This window comes from Panthera leo, chromosome A1 (assembly GCF_018350215.1).
Source record: "Panthera leo isolate Ple1 chromosome A1, P.leo_Ple1_pat1.1, whole genome shotgun sequence".
Classification (NCBI taxonomy): domain Eukaryota; kingdom Metazoa; phylum Chordata; class Mammalia; order Carnivora; family Felidae; genus Panthera; species Panthera leo.
In genome coordinates this window covers 111,059,622-111,079,272 of record NC_056679.1, presented here as the reverse complement: position 1 = coordinate 111,079,272, position 19,651 = coordinate 111,059,622, and the positions used below count along the sequence as shown (strand labels likewise).

General features: G+C 37.2%; 1 protein-coding gene across 20 annotated transcripts in view; it reads left to right on the top strand.

Moving 5' to 3' along the window:
- The window catches only part of CDKL3 (cyclin dependent kinase like 3), a 99,364-nt gene that overhangs the window by 43,711 nt on the left and 36,002 nt on the right, over positions 1-19,651 (top strand). For 12 of the 20 annotated variants that reach the window (XM_042935294.1, XM_042935327.1, XM_042935284.1 and 9 more), the window contains one exon: positions 17,672-17,842. The exons of 4 other annotated variants lie outside the window; for them this stretch is intronic. In XM_042935294.1, the coding sequence (XP_042791228.1) occupies positions 17,672-17,805 (134 nt within the window). In that variant the 3' untranslated portion in view covers positions 17,806-17,842. Of the gene's footprint in view, positions 1-804; positions 1,124-1,551; positions 1,607-14,435; positions 14,693-17,671; positions 17,843-19,651 lie in introns of those variants that run through there. 4 more of the 20 variants (XM_042935414.1, XM_042935422.1, XM_042935369.1 and 1 more) reach the window with 3 other exon arrangements.

The following is a 19,651-nucleotide window of genomic DNA, read 5'->3' as shown; positions in this document are numbered from 1 at the left end:
TGTTTCAGATTCTGTGTCTCCCTCTCTCTCTGACCCTCCCCCGTTCATGCTCTGTCTCTCTCTGTCTCAAAAATAAATAAACGTTAAAAAAAAAATTAAAAAAAAAAATAGGAAGGGAAAATCCCTTCTTGCTCCTGTGGTGTAGAACGCTTAAAAGTTGACCTTCTCAAGAGTGACCTTGAAACAGTTATAGTTATTAGAGAAGTAATCAGTGATGGTTGTCGTTTATTTGTGCTGCCCATTCACAATATGTGCCCATTCATAATATGTTAATGTCAGAATTAAGAAACTAAACTTTGAATTGGTAGTTTATTATTTTAGGGCACAATAGAGTATGACATGGTTTTAAAAATGCAAGATAGGATATAGCAACTTTCTTGTTCTGTTCCTGGCTGTGCCACTGACTTGTTTTTGAATTATCTAGTCAGATCCATGTGCTTCCCAGTTGTACATTCAACTCCTTCAGGCATCTTAAATGTATGCTGAACTAGTGTACATATTGACACACACATATATCTATATATATATCTATATATATATATCAACATACATATATTGAATAGACAACATAATCTAAGAGAAACTCTAAATTACTGCTGATGAGTTAGGCAAGAGAGAAAAGAGTCCATACAAAAGCCACCTTCAGTTCTGTTTCATGATGATCATGAGGAATACTTTGCTAAAGAGTGTCCCGTATAAAACAAACCCCAGGTGCAAAGTATAAGTACTTATCTGTGGCTATATTTCCTTAGCCAAAGACTCACCATTTCCTCAATTAAGGTCCTGTTTCTATTTACTTTTTAGAATACAGGAAATGCACAAACTGAAAGGAAGAAGAACCTACCAGGTGTAGAGTAGAAAATGCAGCAGCTGAAAATTCAGGAAATCCCAGAATCATTGTATGGTTAAAAAAAAAAATCCTTTTTATTAATATTACACGCACAACGAATGCTGACTAGAGAATCCTACAGATACACCATAAATCCTGTGTAGTTATGTGTATATTCACTGAAATTTTTAAAAATTTATTAGTCTTTAAATTATTCATGTTTTCTTAATTTAAACACTAAGTTATAGAAATTGCCCAACTGGTACATTCTAATAAAACTGCAACTTACATTAAGTCAGATAATTTTATTTGATGTTGTGTTGTCTTAGTCATGTATAATCAATGGTCATTCTTAGCTTTGGTTCAGAACTTTATAATTATAGAAGGAAAAGTTTCTAATTGTGTATTAAAACGAGATCCCAATGTCTAATAGCACCAAACATTTCTGAGCAAACAATTACACTTGATAAGCGTGAAATAAGATTTGGTTCCACACTAAATATTCTGGAACAGCATTTAAACATATCATGAAGGTCATTTAAGAGGATTGAAATTGAGGACAGCACTGAAGCAAATCTTTTGGCTTGACCTGCATGTTTATCATTTAGTAGTTTATATAAAACATATTATTACATATAATTTAACGCTAATACAGTCAAGGTTTTGGCAGCATGTAATTAAGTTCTTATTTCTGGTCTTACTGGCTTGGTTTCTGATTTTAGGGTGGAGATGGCCATTTTAAGGGGAAGAATTGGAAGAGGAACAGATTTTTTTCTGGTAGTGTTCTTTCTTTTAAATCTTAAAAATACAAATTGGCAAGTCTCCTCTTATTTTATGTACAATAGAAATGTAACATGAGCTACTAAGACAGCCATGCATCTTGCATTAGCATCATCCAACTTTGTTTCGTTAGCAAACCATTCAGTGTTTTGTATTCTTCTAAGAATTCTGTTAGTTTAGAATTATGAAGTTCCCTCTCCGCCTGCTTCTTTACTTGCCATGGTTACTGAGTTACGTAACACATCCTGTCATACAACACATACTATACATACTCTGATATTTGCTCTTTGCTAATCACATAACCTGAAGTCTCTTTTATCTCCTAGAATGCTCAGGCTTCCTGAAGTGAGTTCTTAATGAAATATCTGACCCATTGTTTTAAAAGCTCTTCTTACCCTTACATGATTAAAAGTATGTTCTTGGGGCACCTGGGTGACTCAGTCAGTTAAGCGTCCAATTTAGGCTCAGGTCATGATTTCACGGCTCATGAGTTCCAGCTCCACGTCAGTCTCTGTGCTAACAGCTCAGAGCCTGGAGCCTGCTTCGGATTCTGTCTCCCTCTCTCTCTACCCCTCCTCTGCTCATGCTCTGTCTCTGTCTCTCAAAAATAAATAAACATTAAAAATTTTTTTTAAAAAGTATGTTCTTAGCTGTAAAAGCATTTAAAATATTTATAAAATATCTGAAGATTGTATGATATTCAAGTGTTATTTAAATTGTTTTATTCTTTTTTGTTTTGTTTTCACTTAAATTCCACTTAGTTAATAATCCTTTTATTCTTTTGAATGACTCCCAGCACTCTTCCAGTTTCCTTGTTCCATCTGATAGTGCCTTTTATTTGGTACAGACTTTTTCTATTCCATAAGATATGTACAACCTGGAAGAGGTACACCACTAAAATTCTTGATTGTCCTGTTCTTAAAACAACAACAACAATAATAAAGTGGCATTATCTGGTATTTTACCAGGGCTTTACCTGATTTGGTACTTATTAAATAGACATGAGAAACAAAGGAAAACGTAATTTCTTTATTACAGTATTGTAATACTTTTTATCTTATTTTAATTATCTTTAAGTTTTTATTTTATTTTTAAGAGAGAGACAGAGAGAACGAGTGGGTGAGAGGCAAAGGGAGAGACAGAGAAAGAGAATCTCAAGCAGGTTCCATGAGCCGGCAGGGTTCGGACTCACGAACCATGGGATCATGACCTGAGCTGAAACCAAAAGTTGGACACTTGACTGACTGAGCCAACCAGGTGCCCCTCTTTTTATCTTAAGTTTGATTGGAATTAATACCTGAGATTATTATACATAATTTACTTTTCTAATAGAATTCCTGTTACTTTTAGCAACTCATCTCCTCCAGGGAAATTAAGAGTTGTTCCCTGTAGTAGGTTCAACAGTCTGCCTCTTACCTGTTGCATTTGGGTATTTGTTGATCCTACATCAATATCAAAGGATTCAACTTGTACAAAAAATGTCTACTTGGATTTTAATTGGGATTGTGTTAAATCTATATATCAGTTAGAGGAAAATTGATATCTTAATAATATTAAGTCTTTCTTTAAAAAAATTTTTTTTTTAAGTTTCTTTATTTTTGAGACAGAGAGAGACAGAGCATGAACGGGGGAGGGTCAGAGAGAGAGGGAGACACAGAATCGGAAGCAGGCTGCAGGCTCTGAGCCATCAGCCCGGAGCCCGACGCGGGGCTCAAACTCACGGACCGCAAGATCGTGACCTGAGCCGAAGTCCGACACTTAACCAACTGAGCCACCCAGGCACCCCAATATTAAGTCTTTCAATACATGAGGATAAACTCTCCATTTATTTAGATCTTCTTCAATTTCTGTCTGTAATATTTTATACCAGTATTACACGTCATTCATTAAATTTGTTTCTATGTATTTTGTTTTTTTGATGCATTATAAATAGTATTGTTTTTAAATATCATTTTCCAGTTGGTTTTGCTAATATACAGAAGTACAGTTTGTTTTTCTATCTTGATCTTGTATTCGGAGACTTTGCTAAATTCACTTAATTTATTCTAGTAGGTTTCCTAATTTCATTTGTTCCTTCTTTTCTTCCTTCTTTTTTTATATTCCTTAGGATTTCCCAGATAGGCAATCATAACATCTACAGATAAAGATAGTCTTACTTCTTCCTTTCCAATGTTTATGCCTTTTGTTATTTTTTCTTGCCTTATTGCACTGACTAGAACATGTGACAATGTTGAACAGAAGTAGTGAGAGTGAATGGACATCCTTGCTTTTTTTCCTGTACTGGAGGGAAAACATTCAGCTTTTTCCCATTATGATGTTAGTTACAGGTTTTATGTACATGACTTTTATTACACTGAGGAAGGTTTCTTCCCTTTCTCTTTGCTCAAGCAGATGTTAAATTTTGTTAAATGTTTTTCCCATAACAACTGAGATGTTCTTAGGATTTTCCTTCTTTATTATGTTAATGTGAATTATATTAACTGATGTTTGAATGTGAAATCAACCTTACATTCCTGAGATTAAATATCACTTGATCCTTTTTATGTTTTGTTTTGGATTTGGTTGGTTAGTATTTTATTAAGGATTTTGACATTCATGTTAAGGAGGAATTTTAGTCCTTTTTTTTTTTCCTTATATTGTACTTGTTTGGTTTTGGTGTCAGTGTTATGTTGCTTTATAAATGAGTTGGGAAGTGTTCTCTCTTCGTCTATTTTCTGAAAGATTGATTTTCTTTTTTCCTTAAATGTTTGTTAGAAATTCCAGGGAGGGAGTGCCTGGGTGGCTTAGTTCGGTTAAGTGTTGGACTCTTGATTTCAGCTCAGGTCATGATCTCACAGTTCATGGGTTTGAGCTCTGCATAGGGCTCTGTGTTGGTAGTGTGGAGCCTGCTTGGGATTCTGTCTCCTTCTCTCTCTGCCCCTCTGCCACTTGCTCTCTTCATCTTTCTCAAAAATAAATTAAAATAAACTTAAAAAAAAAAGAAAGGACAATAAAGAAATGCCAGGGAAGCCAACAAGGCCTGGAATTTTCTTTGTGGAAATATTTTAATATACAAATTCAATTTCCTTCAATTTATTTAAGAGATATCCACATCCATTATTTCTCCTTGTGTCAATTTTGGTAATTTGCCTCCTTCAAATAATTTATTCATTTCATCAAAGTTGCTGATTTTATTGGGGTGCCTGGGTGACTCAGTTGGTTAAGCATCTGACTTCCATGATCTCACCACTCATGGGTCCGAGCCCCGCCTTGGGCTCTGTGTTGACAGCTCAGAGCCTGGAGCTTACTTCGGATTCTCTGCCTCCCTCTCTCTCTGCTCCTACGCTGCACACACTCTTTCTCTCTCAAAAATAAATAAACATTAAAAAAATTTTTTAATTAAAAAAATAAAATAAAAGATGTTTTAAAAGTTTATTTGTTTATTTTGAGAGAGAGAGAGAGAGAGTGTGTGTGTGTGTGTGTGTGTGCATGCAAGTGAGCATGGGAGGGGCAGAGAGAGAGAGGGAGAGAGAGAATCACAAGCAGGCTCTGTAAAAACATGGAGTTTGATGCAGGGCTTGAACTCATGAACTGTGAGATCATGACCTAAGCCAAAATCAAGAGTCAGACACTTAACCAACTGAGCTACCCAGGTGGCCCTAAAAGATTTTATTTTTAGATAATCCTTACACCCAACGTGTGGCTCACATTTACAACCACAAGATCAAGAGTTGCATGCTCTACTGACTGAGCCAGCCAGACACCCCCATACCTGAGTTTATGATAATGAAGCCCCCTTTCAACCACATCTGAGTTTTTGCTAATGAGATGCCTCTTAGAGTAAAAGGGCTGGTTCTGAGAGGAACTAACAATATGACAAGAGGATTAGAATTTTCAGCTCTGAGCTCTAGGGAGAGAAGGGCTAGAGATTGAGTTCATCACCAGTGGCCAATGATTTAATCGATTATGTCTATATACTGGCACCTCCATGAAAACCTAAACAAAGGGATTTGGAGAGCTTTCCAATTGGTAAATACATTGGGGTCCTGGGAGGATGATGCACCCAGAAAAGTCATGGAAACTCTGCACTCCTCCCCACATACTTTTTCCTATGCATCTTTTTCATTTGGCTCTTTATGAATTGTATCCTTTATAATAAATTGATAATAGCAAGTAAACCACTTTCCTGAGTTCTGTGAGCCATTCTAGCAAATTATTAGACCCAAGAAAGAGGTTGTGGCAATTCCTGATTTACAGCCAGTTGGTAAGAAGTAGAAGAGGCTCAGACTTGTGACTGGAGTCTGAAGTGAGGGACAGTCTTGCACTGAGCCCTTCAGCTGTGGCCTAACTCCAGGTAGTGTCAGAAGTGTTATGAGTAGAAGAAGCAGTTTTTCTATTAACTTTTATTTTTCTGGCTCCTGAAAGGTGGAGCTGAGGTCATGACTTGAGACTTCTCATCTCTTATTTAAAAAAAAAAATTTAATGTTTATTTATTTTTGAGAAAGAGAGAGAGAGCTTGCGTGTGAGCAGGGGAGGGGCAGAGAGAGAGAGAGAAGAGGGAGACACAGAATCCAGAGGGAGATAGATGTGGGGCTGGAACCCATGAACCATGAGATCATGACATGAGCCGAAATTGAACACTGAACCAACTAAGCCATCCTGGCATCCCTCCTCTTTTCTAATATGAACATTTAAAGCTTTAAATTTCCATGTTAACTGTATGCCACAAATTTAAATAGTATTATTTCAATCAGTTAAAAATATTTCCCAATTTCCTTTATGATTTCTTTTGTTGTTCAATTATCAACTATTTAGGTTGGTTCCAAATATCTTACTATTATCAATTTTTTATTTAATTTTCAGAGAATATATTATTTCGGTCCTAAATCCGCTGAGACCTGTTTTATGTCCCAGCATATGGTTTATCTTATTGAATGTTGAAAAAAACTTAAAATTAATGTGTATACTTGAAAATAAGTATTCTCGAAAAAAAATATCTTGGGGTGCCTGGGTGGCTCAGTTGGTTAAGCGTCTGACTTCGGCTCAGGTCATGATCTCGCAGTTTGTGAGTTCAAGCTCTGCGTGGGGCTCTGTGCTAACAGCTCAGAGTCTGGAGCCTGCTTCGGATTCTGTGTCTCCTCCTATCTCTGCCCCTCTTATGCTCACACTCTCTCTGTTTCTCTGTAATAAATAAAAATAAAAATAATATAAATATTTTGTTGAAGTTGAATATAGTGTTCTATAAAAGACAATTAGATCAAGTTTGTTGATACTGTATTTAGGTTTCTTATCTTTCTGATTTTTAGTCTACTTCTTTTATCAGTTGCTGAGGGAGGAATATTGAAATCTTCAACTATAATTTTAGATTTGTCTTTTTCTCCTTTCTGTTTTGTTAGTAGTTACTTTATACATTTTGAAGCTCTGTTATTAAGTGCATGTATGTTTAGGGCCTTTTTATTTCTGATAAAATTGACCTGATCTGCTGTCCAGTATCTGAAACAGTTGTTTTATGTGTTTTGTCCAGTTTTATTGTTGTTTGAGGTAAGACCAGTACCTGTTACTCCATCATGGCTGGAACTAGAAGTTCAGTTTAAGAGTTCTGGTAGTGGAGATACAGTTACTATTTTAGGCAATGGAATTGTATTGAATAACATATGCTATTTATCTTAAGAATTAAAAAAAAAACTTTAGTCATTATCAAAAGTTATAGCTCTATAGTATATAAAATGTCCCTTTTTTCCTCTATTTTAGTTTCAGACCATCCCTAAGGATATGAATATGTGGACAGGAATTTGCTCCCTTATGTGTAAATAGGAGCCTATACCTTTTGTTTTTGTTGTTCTTATTCTGGTTATTGTAATGCTAATTTATTCTGTGAACTCTTTGCCAAAGTATAAATTAAAGGGCCCTAAATGGAAATTGGCCCATGTTAGTAAAACTACTAGCAGAAATGCATAAGGAAATGATCAAGAAATCTTTGGTGATGTAGGAAACTTATGTTACAAGATGACAACAAGAAATCATTCTTTTCATTTTAATAAAAAGCAAAAATATAGAAACAAGGAAAATGTCCTACTATCCTGCTAGTGTCCTAACTGCCTACATATTCTTCCTACACTGTTAGGAAACGATGATAACTGATGACTCTGTAAAGGCAAAGAATTATAATAACTTTTCTTCTTTTCTGAAAAAAGTAATCCTGAAGTCAGATAACCTGAAGTATGTACTTACAATGGGTGCGATGAAAGCCAAACTAAAAGAGAAGAGGGTAAAACTAGTTAAAGCTGTGGTGTATTCAAACTTGTCCAAAACAAAACAAAAAAACAAAGGAACAAAAAAACTTGTGTAAATATATTGTCATTCATCCTAGGATTGCTGAGAGATAGTTGCTATCGATTAGTTACAAGTGGTTATTTGGGAAACCTCTCAGAAGGCAGATAAATGTAGCACCCTTCTTTATTTTATTTTATTTTATTTTACTTTATTTTATTTTATTTTTTTAATGTTTGTTTAGTTTTTTTAAATTTTTTTTTAATGTTTTTATTTTTGAGACAGAGAGAGACAGAGCATGAGTCGGGGGGGGGGGGGGGAGATAGAGAGAGAGAGAGAGAGAAAGAGATACAGAATCTGAAGCAGGCTCCAGGCTCTGAGCTGTCAGCACAGAGCTGGATGCGGGGCTTGAACCCACAAACTGCAAGATCATGACTTGAGCCAAAGTCAGACACTTAACTGACTGAGCCACCCTTCTTTAAAATCTTATGGGCAAAAAAAAAGAAACAGATTGGGGCGCCTGGGTGGCTCAATCTGTTAAGTGTCTGACTTCAGCTCAGGTCATGATCTCATGGTCTGTGAGTTCGAGCCCCAGATTGGGCTCTGTGCTGACAGCTTGGAGCCTGGAGCCTGCTTTGGATTCTGTGTCTCCTTCTCTCTCTACCCCTCCCCCCACTCATGCTCTGCCTTTCTCTGTTTCTTAAAAATGAATAAGTGTTTAAAAAAAAAAGGATTTATTTTTTTAAGTTTATTTATTTATTTTGAGAGAGACAGAGTGTGTGAGTGGGGGAGGGGCAAAGAAAGAGGGAGAATCATCTCAAGCTGGCTATATGCTATCAGTGCACAGCCAATGTATGGCTCAAACTCAGGAATCTGTGAGATCATGACATGAACAGGTATCAAACAGTCAGACGCTTAACCTGGGTGCCCCCAAAACAACAGTTTATTTACCTTAATTTTGAAACCTGAAGATGACCTAGGAAGAATCACTAGACAGTTGATTTATAGCTTTGTGGAAGAATAGTGGATGACAATCATTATGAATTTATTTTATCTGATTACTTTATCTTAATAATAGTTTAGTGAGCCCTGTAAACAAAGGGAAAGCAGGAGATATAATGATTTTGTGGTTTAAATAATCAAAAAGCGTTTGGGCTCAGTTCTCAGACCTTCTCTTTTCTCTGTGTAGTCTTTTGGTGAGCTCATCCAGATTCATGGCCTTAAATACCATTTACATACTGATGACTCTCAGTTCTCTCTCTCCAGCCTGGACTTGACCCCTAAACTCCAGACTCAGATTCCAACTGTCCATTCAACAGCTCCACCAGAACACATAATAGGTATCTCAAACTTAACATGTCCAAAATTAAGATCCTGATCTCTTCCTCACTCCCTCCTGCTCCTCCATATTTTCCTCATCTTAGTTAAGGGCAACTCCATTCTTCCATTTGCTCAGCAGAAATATCTTGGAATAATCCTGGACATCTCCCTTTCTCTCATCCCCTACATTCTTCCAGCTATACCTTCAAAGAATTTCCAGGATTTGACTATTTTTTACTCTTCTACTACTATGCACAATATTTCTTACCAATTGTTCAAGACAACCTCCTTACCGATTTTTACTCATAAATGGCGACTTTACCTAAAATTATGACTTTTCCCATTCTTGTTCCCCTTTTTAACTATTTCATATAGCATTTCTCTACCTGACAATCTACATATTTTACTTATTTGTTTTGTTTTTTAATGGTCTCCCTCCATTAAAATATGCCAGGCACCTTCCCAGTCATGGGGAATACAGCAATGAGTCAAACACTAAATCCCTGCTCCATGAGTTCCTGACTTATTTACCTAAATGTATGGATACACATGGCATTGAAAGAATTAATGATCCTGTGAAATGTATAACTCAAAGCAGTAAATAAAATGAGTTTTGCCTTAGATTGACTTTCACACTGTCTTTGGTTAAGGTTCTTTCTCTTCACAAGTAGCTTTCATCTAATAGATAGCAATATATAGATTACAGGTGTCCAGTGGCTTTACATAGTCTATATGTCCCTCTTGTCCAAGAGTAAAAATGATTATCAGGTTCTCTTTGAAGTCTGATAGTCCCAACCTCCTGCAGAGGGAGCTTAGGGTCCAGCATTTCCAGGATCTGGAGCCATTATGTGCCCTGGTTTAATAGAGGATAAGCTACTTGGTCCTCTGTTGGACCGAACTAGTGTATGGAGATGAAGATGGGGCACTAATACAGCAATGTTTTTTGCTCCACATCAATGGTTCTTGGTATTCTAGGAGAGAGCTACAATAAAAATGCATGCTAGGTATTGGGCTGTTTCACATGAATGACTCCAAAGTCTTAGGACATTACAAACTAAGCCATAGATAATTTATATACATTTCAGGCAGCATCTCTTGGGCTTCTCTGAATAATTTCTTTGTGGCTACTAATTATTACATTGAACAGTATTATTAAAATCTTTAAAGCATATGACGCCTTGTGAAAACCTTTAAAAACAAGATTTATTATGGATAATTCTGTCATCAATAATCTTCCTTGTTGTTTTTTGATAGATTTGAGTTCAGAAAATTGTTTTTTCCAAAAAGAGTATGTGGTGGTGTCAGAATATTTTCTGAAATTATATAAACTTCTGGGGCTTCTATCTTTTTAAAAATATTTATTGAATGAACATTCAATTTTTATTAAAAGCCATATGATATAATAGAGTCCAGATTAGTATCAGATTACCTGAATTAGAATGATGGTCTAAAGGCTGTGGTAAACCACTTCTTCACTGGTGATTTTGCGTGTGGTGCTTTGTTGCCTCAATTTTCCTACCTGGGAAATGGGAACAAGAGTAACTTATCTTAGACATATTGTAAGGACTTACTGGGATAAGATTTAAAATACACAGGGCATAGTGAGTTTTCATGATGAAATTTAATTGTTCATGGTACCTTTGGAGTCTCATTCAAAAATGCCGAATCATGGTCTTTAATTTTAGTTCTGTTGTCCTAGTTGTTTCAATGTATCCTGACTTCATTCCCTGGATAATACATTCAGTGTGGAGGTACTCTCTACTCTTGTTGCATACTGCCTGTGAAAATTCTGAGGGTATCTGTGCCTTGTTCTTCATTTGTTTACGTAAGAAGTTGGCAGCAATACAACAAAGACCTGCTCTTCATGTATAAATGTTCCATTAAATACAAGAAAAAACATGGTGGGGCACCTGGGTGGCTTAGTCGGTTAAGCCTCCAACTTTGGCTCAGGTTTGTGAGTTTGAGTGCCTCATTGGGCTCTGCTGTCAGCACAGAGTTGACTTCAGATCCTCTGTCCCCTTCTCTCTCTGTCCCTATGCTGTTCATTCTTTCTCTCTGTCTCTCAAGTAAATAAAGACTTAAAAAAAAGAATAAACATGGCATTTAGAGCTTCAAAAGAGAACTGTATAACATATCTCTTTCTGTAGTTAAGAAAAAAATTAATCTCTGCAGATTTGGCAGCACTTTTTAAAGTTGTGCTATGTTAAATGAGAGATACTTGTATTGGAGCTCTTTTTATTTTTCAGAGAGAGAGAGAAAGCACAAGTAGGGGACAGGGGCAGAGAGAGAGAGAGAGAGGGAGAGAGAGAGAGAGAATCTTGCACAGAACCTGATGTGGGGCTTGATCCCACGACCCTGGAATCGACCTGAGCTGAAATCAAGAGTCAGATGCAACCAACTGAGCCACCCAGGCACCCCTGTATTGTAGTTCTGTTCCATCCTGGGGAAACGAAGTGTAGACTAGCAATTCCCAGCTTTCATCTTTTGAGGCTATATTGGACTTTCTCAAAGTCTGTACATTAGTGGAGCAGGTAAGGCGATGTTACAAACATGGCTATGTTAGGGTGTTGGAGAGGATGAGTTACTGGTTAATATAGGGAGATCCAGGTATTATGCAGCTTGATGCTTTCATATCTCAGGACACTTTTTGGAGAAAAAGAACACAGAATTGCAATAAAAATATTGCTAGGGCTATTCTTATGGCCTTGGAGTGAGCCTATACAAGGCTGATGGGATTGCCATGACTTGGTTGCCTGTGGCTACCAAAAGTCACGGAAAGAAGTGGGTTATGGCAAAGACAGTGGCAGCTGAGTTGGCAATCAACTGAGTCAAGTTTTGAAATCTATTGGGTAGATATCCATGTGATAATTGGGACTCTTGGCTCCAGTCCTTTGACCAGGTGGAGTTGTTGTAAGTGGAAGGGGTTACAACTCATAGCTTAGAGGGTTGCTGCCATGTGGCACCTATTTTCTTTCATCTGGAGGAAGGAACAAAGAATATAGTCACAGTGATAGGGAAGCACCCTAACACCTTGAAGAATAAAATTAAAATTTGATTCATTACATATTGAGTCTGGCTTCTGTTTTTACCACAGCAATAAAACCTTGCTTTTGATGGACATCAATTATTTCCTAGTTGTCAGATTCAGTGGCTTTCTTTAAGTCCTTATTTTCCCTGATTTTCTGTCACATTTGATGCCATGAATCATCTTTTTCTTCTTGAAACACTCTCACCTTTTTGGTCACACCACTGTTTTCTTCTCGCCTCCAAACACTTTTCTGTTCTACTAATAATTTATCTTCCTACCTTTTTCCCTGTCAGCATCCTCTAAAGTTCATTTCTTAAGCCTTCTACTCTTCCCTGTTTTCCTGAGGAAAGTGTGCTGCTCTTCTATCTTGACTACCACCACAGAGGGTATTAGAGGATATTCTTCCAAAATATTTAGTTCTGAACTGACATTTTTCTGATCTCCACATTTTGCTAATATTTCCACTTTATTGTTTTGCTGTTTCTTCAAACTTACCATATCTATATTGGATTCATTTCTCCCCAAACTATCTTTCTTTTCCCTCCTGGATTTTCTTGTTTCTAAAAGTGGTACCATGGTTTCCTCAGGTTTAAACTTGGCATCAACTTGATTTTTTTTTTTTTTTGTTCATTTTCCATGTATCTGATAGCCATTAGTGTATCAGGAGTACTTGATTCTTTATAACTCATTTGATCCTTGTATATTGTATTAACTTTTCATGTTTAAGTTTATGAGCCTCTCTTGTATGATTGGGACTTTATTTTTCCTGTAGACTCCCATTTTTTTAATTGCTTATACTATATATATCTAAACAAATATTATATGTTTCACATCCTGTTTTGTGATGCTAGTTATCTCTTAAATGATATCTTTGTAACTATCACTCCTCCCCAAGTGTCTTTATATAATTATGTACCTTAATATGTATGGAACAAATAAATTCAAAACAACCTGGGTAGTTTGGATACTTGCTGAAGAGTCAATGAATGATATTAAAAATGATTAGTAAGAATCTGAGGCATGGTTGTCACTGAGCAAGCTTGTTGGAAGAAATCTTGGGATTGGAGTTAGTGATGTCATGCTACAGTTCCTTTCCCAAACTTCAGAGCACTCACAATTCTGTTTGCCTTTACAAAGGTGCAGTTGAAGCTTTTCTGAAGTTTCAGCATTGTTAGATCAAAAACAAGTCTCCTTTTTCATTTCTGACAGTATGCATCCTAGCTATCTGACAACATGTGTGCTGGATATCCTAAAAAATTCCAATTATAGAAGCTCATGTCTAAACTGGTGGTTTAGAGTATGGTTTTAGCAGGTCATTCAAGTGAAAGGAGATAAAGTCTGGGCCTATGCAAAGTTGTATTGGAAACTGCACATAAAGCTGAGTCCTTGAAAAGTGATACCCTTAGTAAAGAGTGAATTAGACAAAGCCAACTCCTTGAAGAGGTTGTAGAGAAGTTTATCTGCCTTGTCCTTGGCTCTGGATGGCAAAAACAAAACAAAACAAAACAAACAACAAACAACCTTTCCCTTGAGAACTCATAACCATCCTTTACACAGGTTTAGGGTTAGAATTCACACTGCCTGTATTATCCCAGAAACCCAAGGTGAGAATGTAGCTGAAAGTACTAATGGATAAGTGATGAAACCAGGTGGCTGGTGGAAGCAAACGCAAATCCTTTCTGGAGGAATGCAGTTTAAAGTAGGATGTTAAGGGCACCTGGGTGGCTCAGTCGGTTAGGTGTCTAACTTCGGCTGAGGTCATGACCTCATGGTTTGTGGGTTCAAGCCCCACGTCAGGCTCCGTGCTGACAGCTCAAACTTGTGAGTTTGAGCCCCATGTTGGGATTCACACTGAGAGTGCGGAGCCTGCTTTGGATTCTCTCTTTCCCTCCCTCTTTGCCCCTCCCTTGCTCATGTGCTCTGTCTCTGTCTCTGTCTCAAAGTGAATGAATAAATTTTTAAAAATAATTACAAGTAGGATCCTCATGGAGTTGTCAAATAGTAAATTAGAACTAAAGAGAGAATAAGTGAAATGAAAAATAGATCTAAAGAAATTACTCAGATAACGGCCTAGGGAAATAAGAAGTAGAAAAGATAAAGTGGAAGTTAAGAGACATGGATGAAGTGTGTGAAAGTCTGACATATGACTAAATACAATTCTGAAAGGAAAAAAAAAGAAAGAATGAGAGAGGGAAATGTTCAAAGAAATGATAGCTGATAATTTTGCAGAATTGATAAAAAACGAATGCTTACGACTCAGGAATCCCAGTGAATTCTAAGAATAAGGAAAATGAAATCCACTCTCTGACACATCACCCTGAAAGTACACAACACCAATGAAGTGAAAAAATGGAAAAGCAGTTAGAGAAAAAGACCAAGCCCTGTAAATGAATGATACATAGAATTACAACTGACTTCTCAACAGCACAGTGGAGGTCAGAAAATAGTTGGAATGATACCTTCCATGGATCAAGAGAAAATAGCTATAACCCTGGAATACTGAAGTAGATTAATAGTCATCTCCCAATATCAGTTCTCTGCTTCTTCTTTTGTAATAAAAGTCTTGATTTGTGGGTTGCCTGGGTGGCTCATTCAGTTAAGTGTCAGACTTTGGCTCAGGTTATGATCTCACAGCTTGTGAGTTCAAGCCCTGTGTAGGGCTCTGTGCTGACAGCTCAGAGCCTGGAGCCTGCCTCGGATTCTGTGTCTCCCTCTCTCTCTGCCCCTCCCCCCCTCAAAAATAAATAATAAAACATTAACACATTAAAAAAATTAATACAAGTCCTGATTTGTAACTGAACCATGAATGCCTGGAATAAAAACTACTTTTCCTAGCCTTCCTTACAGTTAGCATTATCAGAGAAGTAGTGAAAGTAGTAATTTATATTAAAGTCTAACAAGTCAAAAGTTTTGCTTTATTGTAGGCAATTGGTAAGATAATATAAAAAAATGAAACAGCTGTCTTTGATGTTGGGCAACAGGCAGCCCAGGACAATCATCCCTGAATGAATGATTTCCTTCCTTATGAATCATTTCCTTCATAGAAGGAAAATGAAGTGGTCACTATGATCACACAGGCTTTTTACAATTCCTGGATCACAGGATAAGGAGGTGGTGATCCAAGGAGAGCCTGTTAATTTTTCTGAGTTGATGAGGTAGGGAGATAAGCTCAGGGAGGCCAAGGTGGCTACAATTTACAAGGCAGCATACTAGAGAAGAGAAAGCTATGTAGAGAAGGAGCTTAGAAATCTGTATTGGTGGGAATGCAAGCTGGTGCAGCCACTCTGGAAAACAGTATGGAGGTTCCCCCAAAAATTAAAAATAGAACTATCCTACAACCCAGAAATTGCACTACTAGGTATCTATCCAAGGGATATAGGTGTGCTGTTTCGAAGGGACACATGCACCCCCATGTTTATAGGAGCACTATCAACAATAGCCAAAGTATGGAAAGAGCCCAAATGTCTATGGATGGCTGAATGGATAAAGAAGATGTGATATATCTATACAATGGAGTATTACTCGGCAATAAAAAAGAATGACATCTTGCCATCTGCAACTACGTGCATGGAACTAGAGGGTATTATGCTAAGTGAAATTAGTCAGAGAAAGACAAAAATCATATGACTTCACTCAGATGAGGACTTTAAGAGACAAAACAGATGAACATAAGGGAAGGGAAACAAAAATAATATAAAAACAGGGAGGGGGACAAAACAGAAGAGACTCATAAATATGGAGAACAAACATAGGGTTACTGGAGGTGTTGTGGGGGGGGGGATGGGCTAAATGGGTAAGGGGCACTAAGGAATCTACTCCTGAAATCATTGTTGCACTATATGCTAACTAATTTGGATGTAAATTTTAAAAAATAAAAAATAAAATGAAAAAAAAGGAAAAAAAAAAAAGAAACAAAACTAATGAACAAAGAGAAAGAGAGGGAGACAAACCAGGAAAGAGACACTTAACTATAGAGAACAAAGGGATGGTTACCAGAAAGGAGGTGGGTATCGGGATGGGCAAAATATGTGAAAGGGATTAACAGTATGCTTATCATGATGAGCACTGAGTAATGTATAAAATCATTGAACCACTACATTGTACACCTGAAACTAATATAGTACTAACTGTATAAAATTTTTTTAAGTAAAATAAAATCTTTAAAAGATAGTTACCTGTTTAGGGACAGTCCCTAGATTGTGGCCTAATTTTGCAGTCTGTGTTTTCAATACCTATTTAATTTTTAGAGCCTTTATGGAGCTATTTTAGTCTGCTTGGTTCATCTGGTGCTGCTGAAATAAAGCTGTATGTCCATACAAAAAAAAAAAAAAAGAAATCTGTATTGGTTCCCTTCCAATATTTGTCTGGATAATAATCTTTGAGTGTGTGGTAGCCATGAAGATGCACCTCTCAGAGCTCCAAATGCAGAGAGTGTAATTGACCTTATGCCAGAAGAAGTTTAAGAATTAGCTAGCTTACCAAAAGGAGCCAGGGAAATACCTCTGGGATTTGATTTTTAGGGTATTTGATCAAGGGGACTGGAATATAAGTCCAGATAAGGAAGAATTCATTGACTTGGGCGCACCACCTCAGAACATGAGATATAACACCCTATGAGAACCTTAGGGGATGTAGCAAATTGACTATTAGAAGCCTGGAAAAAGCTATGGCCAGCACCCATGGAAATAGTAATGCCTGAGTTGCCCTTACAGATGGATTAAAGAGGCTAAGTGAATGGGCTTGCTAGAATAAATTATGTAAGATCAAAAGACCAACCAAAGAATGATGTTACATGGTAGGGACCCAGGGTACACATCATTCACTAAGGTCCTAGAGAAAGGACAAGTAAGACTTGTATACTGAAAACTGCAGCAATAGAGGCTAATGTCAAGCTCCTGACATATGGTTATTCTTTGAGGAGACCAACTAGCTACTAGGTGGTAAGTCAAGTATATCAGGCTTTTTCCATCCTTGAAGGACTAGGGTTTCATTTTCACAGAGATGGATACCTATTGTGAATATATATATGCTTTCCTGCCTGAAGATTTTCAGTAGCCTGGGACTTCAGAATACCTGATTCACAAGCATGGAAATACACACAGTGTAGCATCCAACCACTTCACGATGAAGAAGATGTGGGAATGGTCTGATAGCCATGGAAATCAGTGTAGTATCCATCCAGTACCATTTCAAAGCAGCCAACCTCATAGAATAATGGACCAATATTTATAAGGTGCAACTGAAGTGACAGCTCAGAGGCAGTTTTATGAAAGGATGATGTGCTGTTCTTCAGGGTGTAGACTATATAGTAAATCAGAGATATTTATGAATGCTGTATCCCAACAGAAATAACTGGGTGCTGTATTTCCATGGATCCGGGAGCCAAGGCATGGAAGGAGGAAAGGCTCCACTTAGCATCACTTCCAATGACCTACTCTGGGATTTTGTATTTCTCATCCTTGCAGCTTTGGGGTTTGGTGAAACTGGAGTTCTTCGTTTTCAAAAGGAGCACGTTCTTGCTAGAGGCCACAGCAAGACTGCTGGTGAACTAAAAGTTATAGCTGCCACTATGGAATTTTGGATTCCTTGTGACCAGTGACTAGTGGTCAAAAAGAAGAATCCCCACATTGATAGAGGTAATTGGTCCTGATCAGCAGGAGGAAGTAGGACTGCTGTTACAGGAAGAGGGCAGGGATATGTTTTAAGCCCACTTATCCATTTGAGTGCCTCCTGGTACTTCCTTATACTTTCTAACCATGAGTGGACACATGTAGCCACTGTCTGACTGAGAATGGACACATGTATGATTTCCAAGGATTTAGACTTCCTAGGAGTGCTGGTTTGGGTCACACTCCCAGGTAATAGAGCACCAAGACCTGCCAAAATGATGGGTACAGGTGAGGAAAATTCAGAATGAATCATGGGAGAGCATGAGTACAATAGCAGCCCTGAGATCTATTACAGTTATGAGGGCTGTGATTTGTCTTATTATCCTCCAACTTCTGAGTTTCCTCTCACGAATAAAGGATAACAGGAATCATGGAGGAGTCTTTCTCTAATTGGTGAGGAGAAGTATATCTGTGTAGTGCAATGGGCAAATCTCTGGTGGCCACAAAAATGTACCTCTTAGATCTCTGACTGTGCGGAGCGTAATTGACTTGTGGCTTCAGCTGCTGCACTCTGAAATTTGGCTCCACATTTACAATAAAGCCACACTTCCCACGTGTTAATCCTAGCTAATGACTGAGTTCACCAGGGGTGTGAGGCAGGACTGTTCCTGAGAAATTCAGGACTTCTCTGATGGGCGACTTTGGTGTGAAGGTTCCCTGTTAGCTTTCCAAACTTCCTTAGAATAGTTTCCCACTCAATCTGACTTTCATTCCTCTCTCTTTCTGAAGGTCATATCTGCACTGCAATCTTATAATTCTCTTAGGAAACCCTGGCTCCTTATTTTTTCTTAAAGGCACTTACTTCAATAAATCTGCTACATGTCAAATCCCCTTCTTGGCATCTGGTTTTTGGAGTATCCAGTCTGACAAGGCATGCATAGAGTGAAACTTACATGGCCAAAGACAATCTACTAGGAAGCTATAAGCCAAATAATTCTTAGAGATCACATAGGGCTAGAAATGACTCAGGTTTCTGAGGTCCATTGTGGAAAGATCTTGCTGGATAGCTGGGGCATAGAGTTCCCAGAAGGATTATACTTTAGTACTCGGGTTAAACTAGCCTTAGAAAAAGGCCAATTTAAATCTTCTCTTGCAAGCTCAGAAACAAGCATTATTGGACCAAACTGATCTTCAAGTAAGTCAATTGCCTATCAAAACAAACTTAAAACTCTTTAAAGAACAACTAAAACAAAAAATCCTAACATTCAGTCATGCAATGGTCATAATACCTGCCATTCAAACTAAAATTACTAGATTTGAAAACAGCCCAGAAAAGTGTAAGCCATAATGAAAATTAAAAATCAGTCAATAAAAAGAGATAAAGAAATGATGATTATTAGCAGATAAGGACTTTAGGACAGCTATTATAAAATGCTCAAGTATTTAAAGGAAAACATGAAAATAAGGAAGAAAGAAATGGAATACAAAAAAAATCTAAATGGAACTTCTAGAGCTAAAATATACAATATCTGAAGTGAAGTGAAAATTCACTGAATTGAGTCCAAAACAGATTAGATACTAAATGAAAATATCAGTGTCCTTAAGACATAACAATAGAAACCATCCAAATTGAAGCATAGAGGAAGATTGAAGTAAAATGAGACAAAATTGAAATAAAACCAAAATGATGACAGTGGGACAATCTTAATCATTCTGACACATGTAATTGTAGTTCCAGAAATAGAAGAGAGGGAAGAAAGGGCCAAAAAATTATTTTAAAAAAAGAGTGGCTGTGAAATGTTTTTTAAAAATGTGATAAAAACTATAAATCCTCAG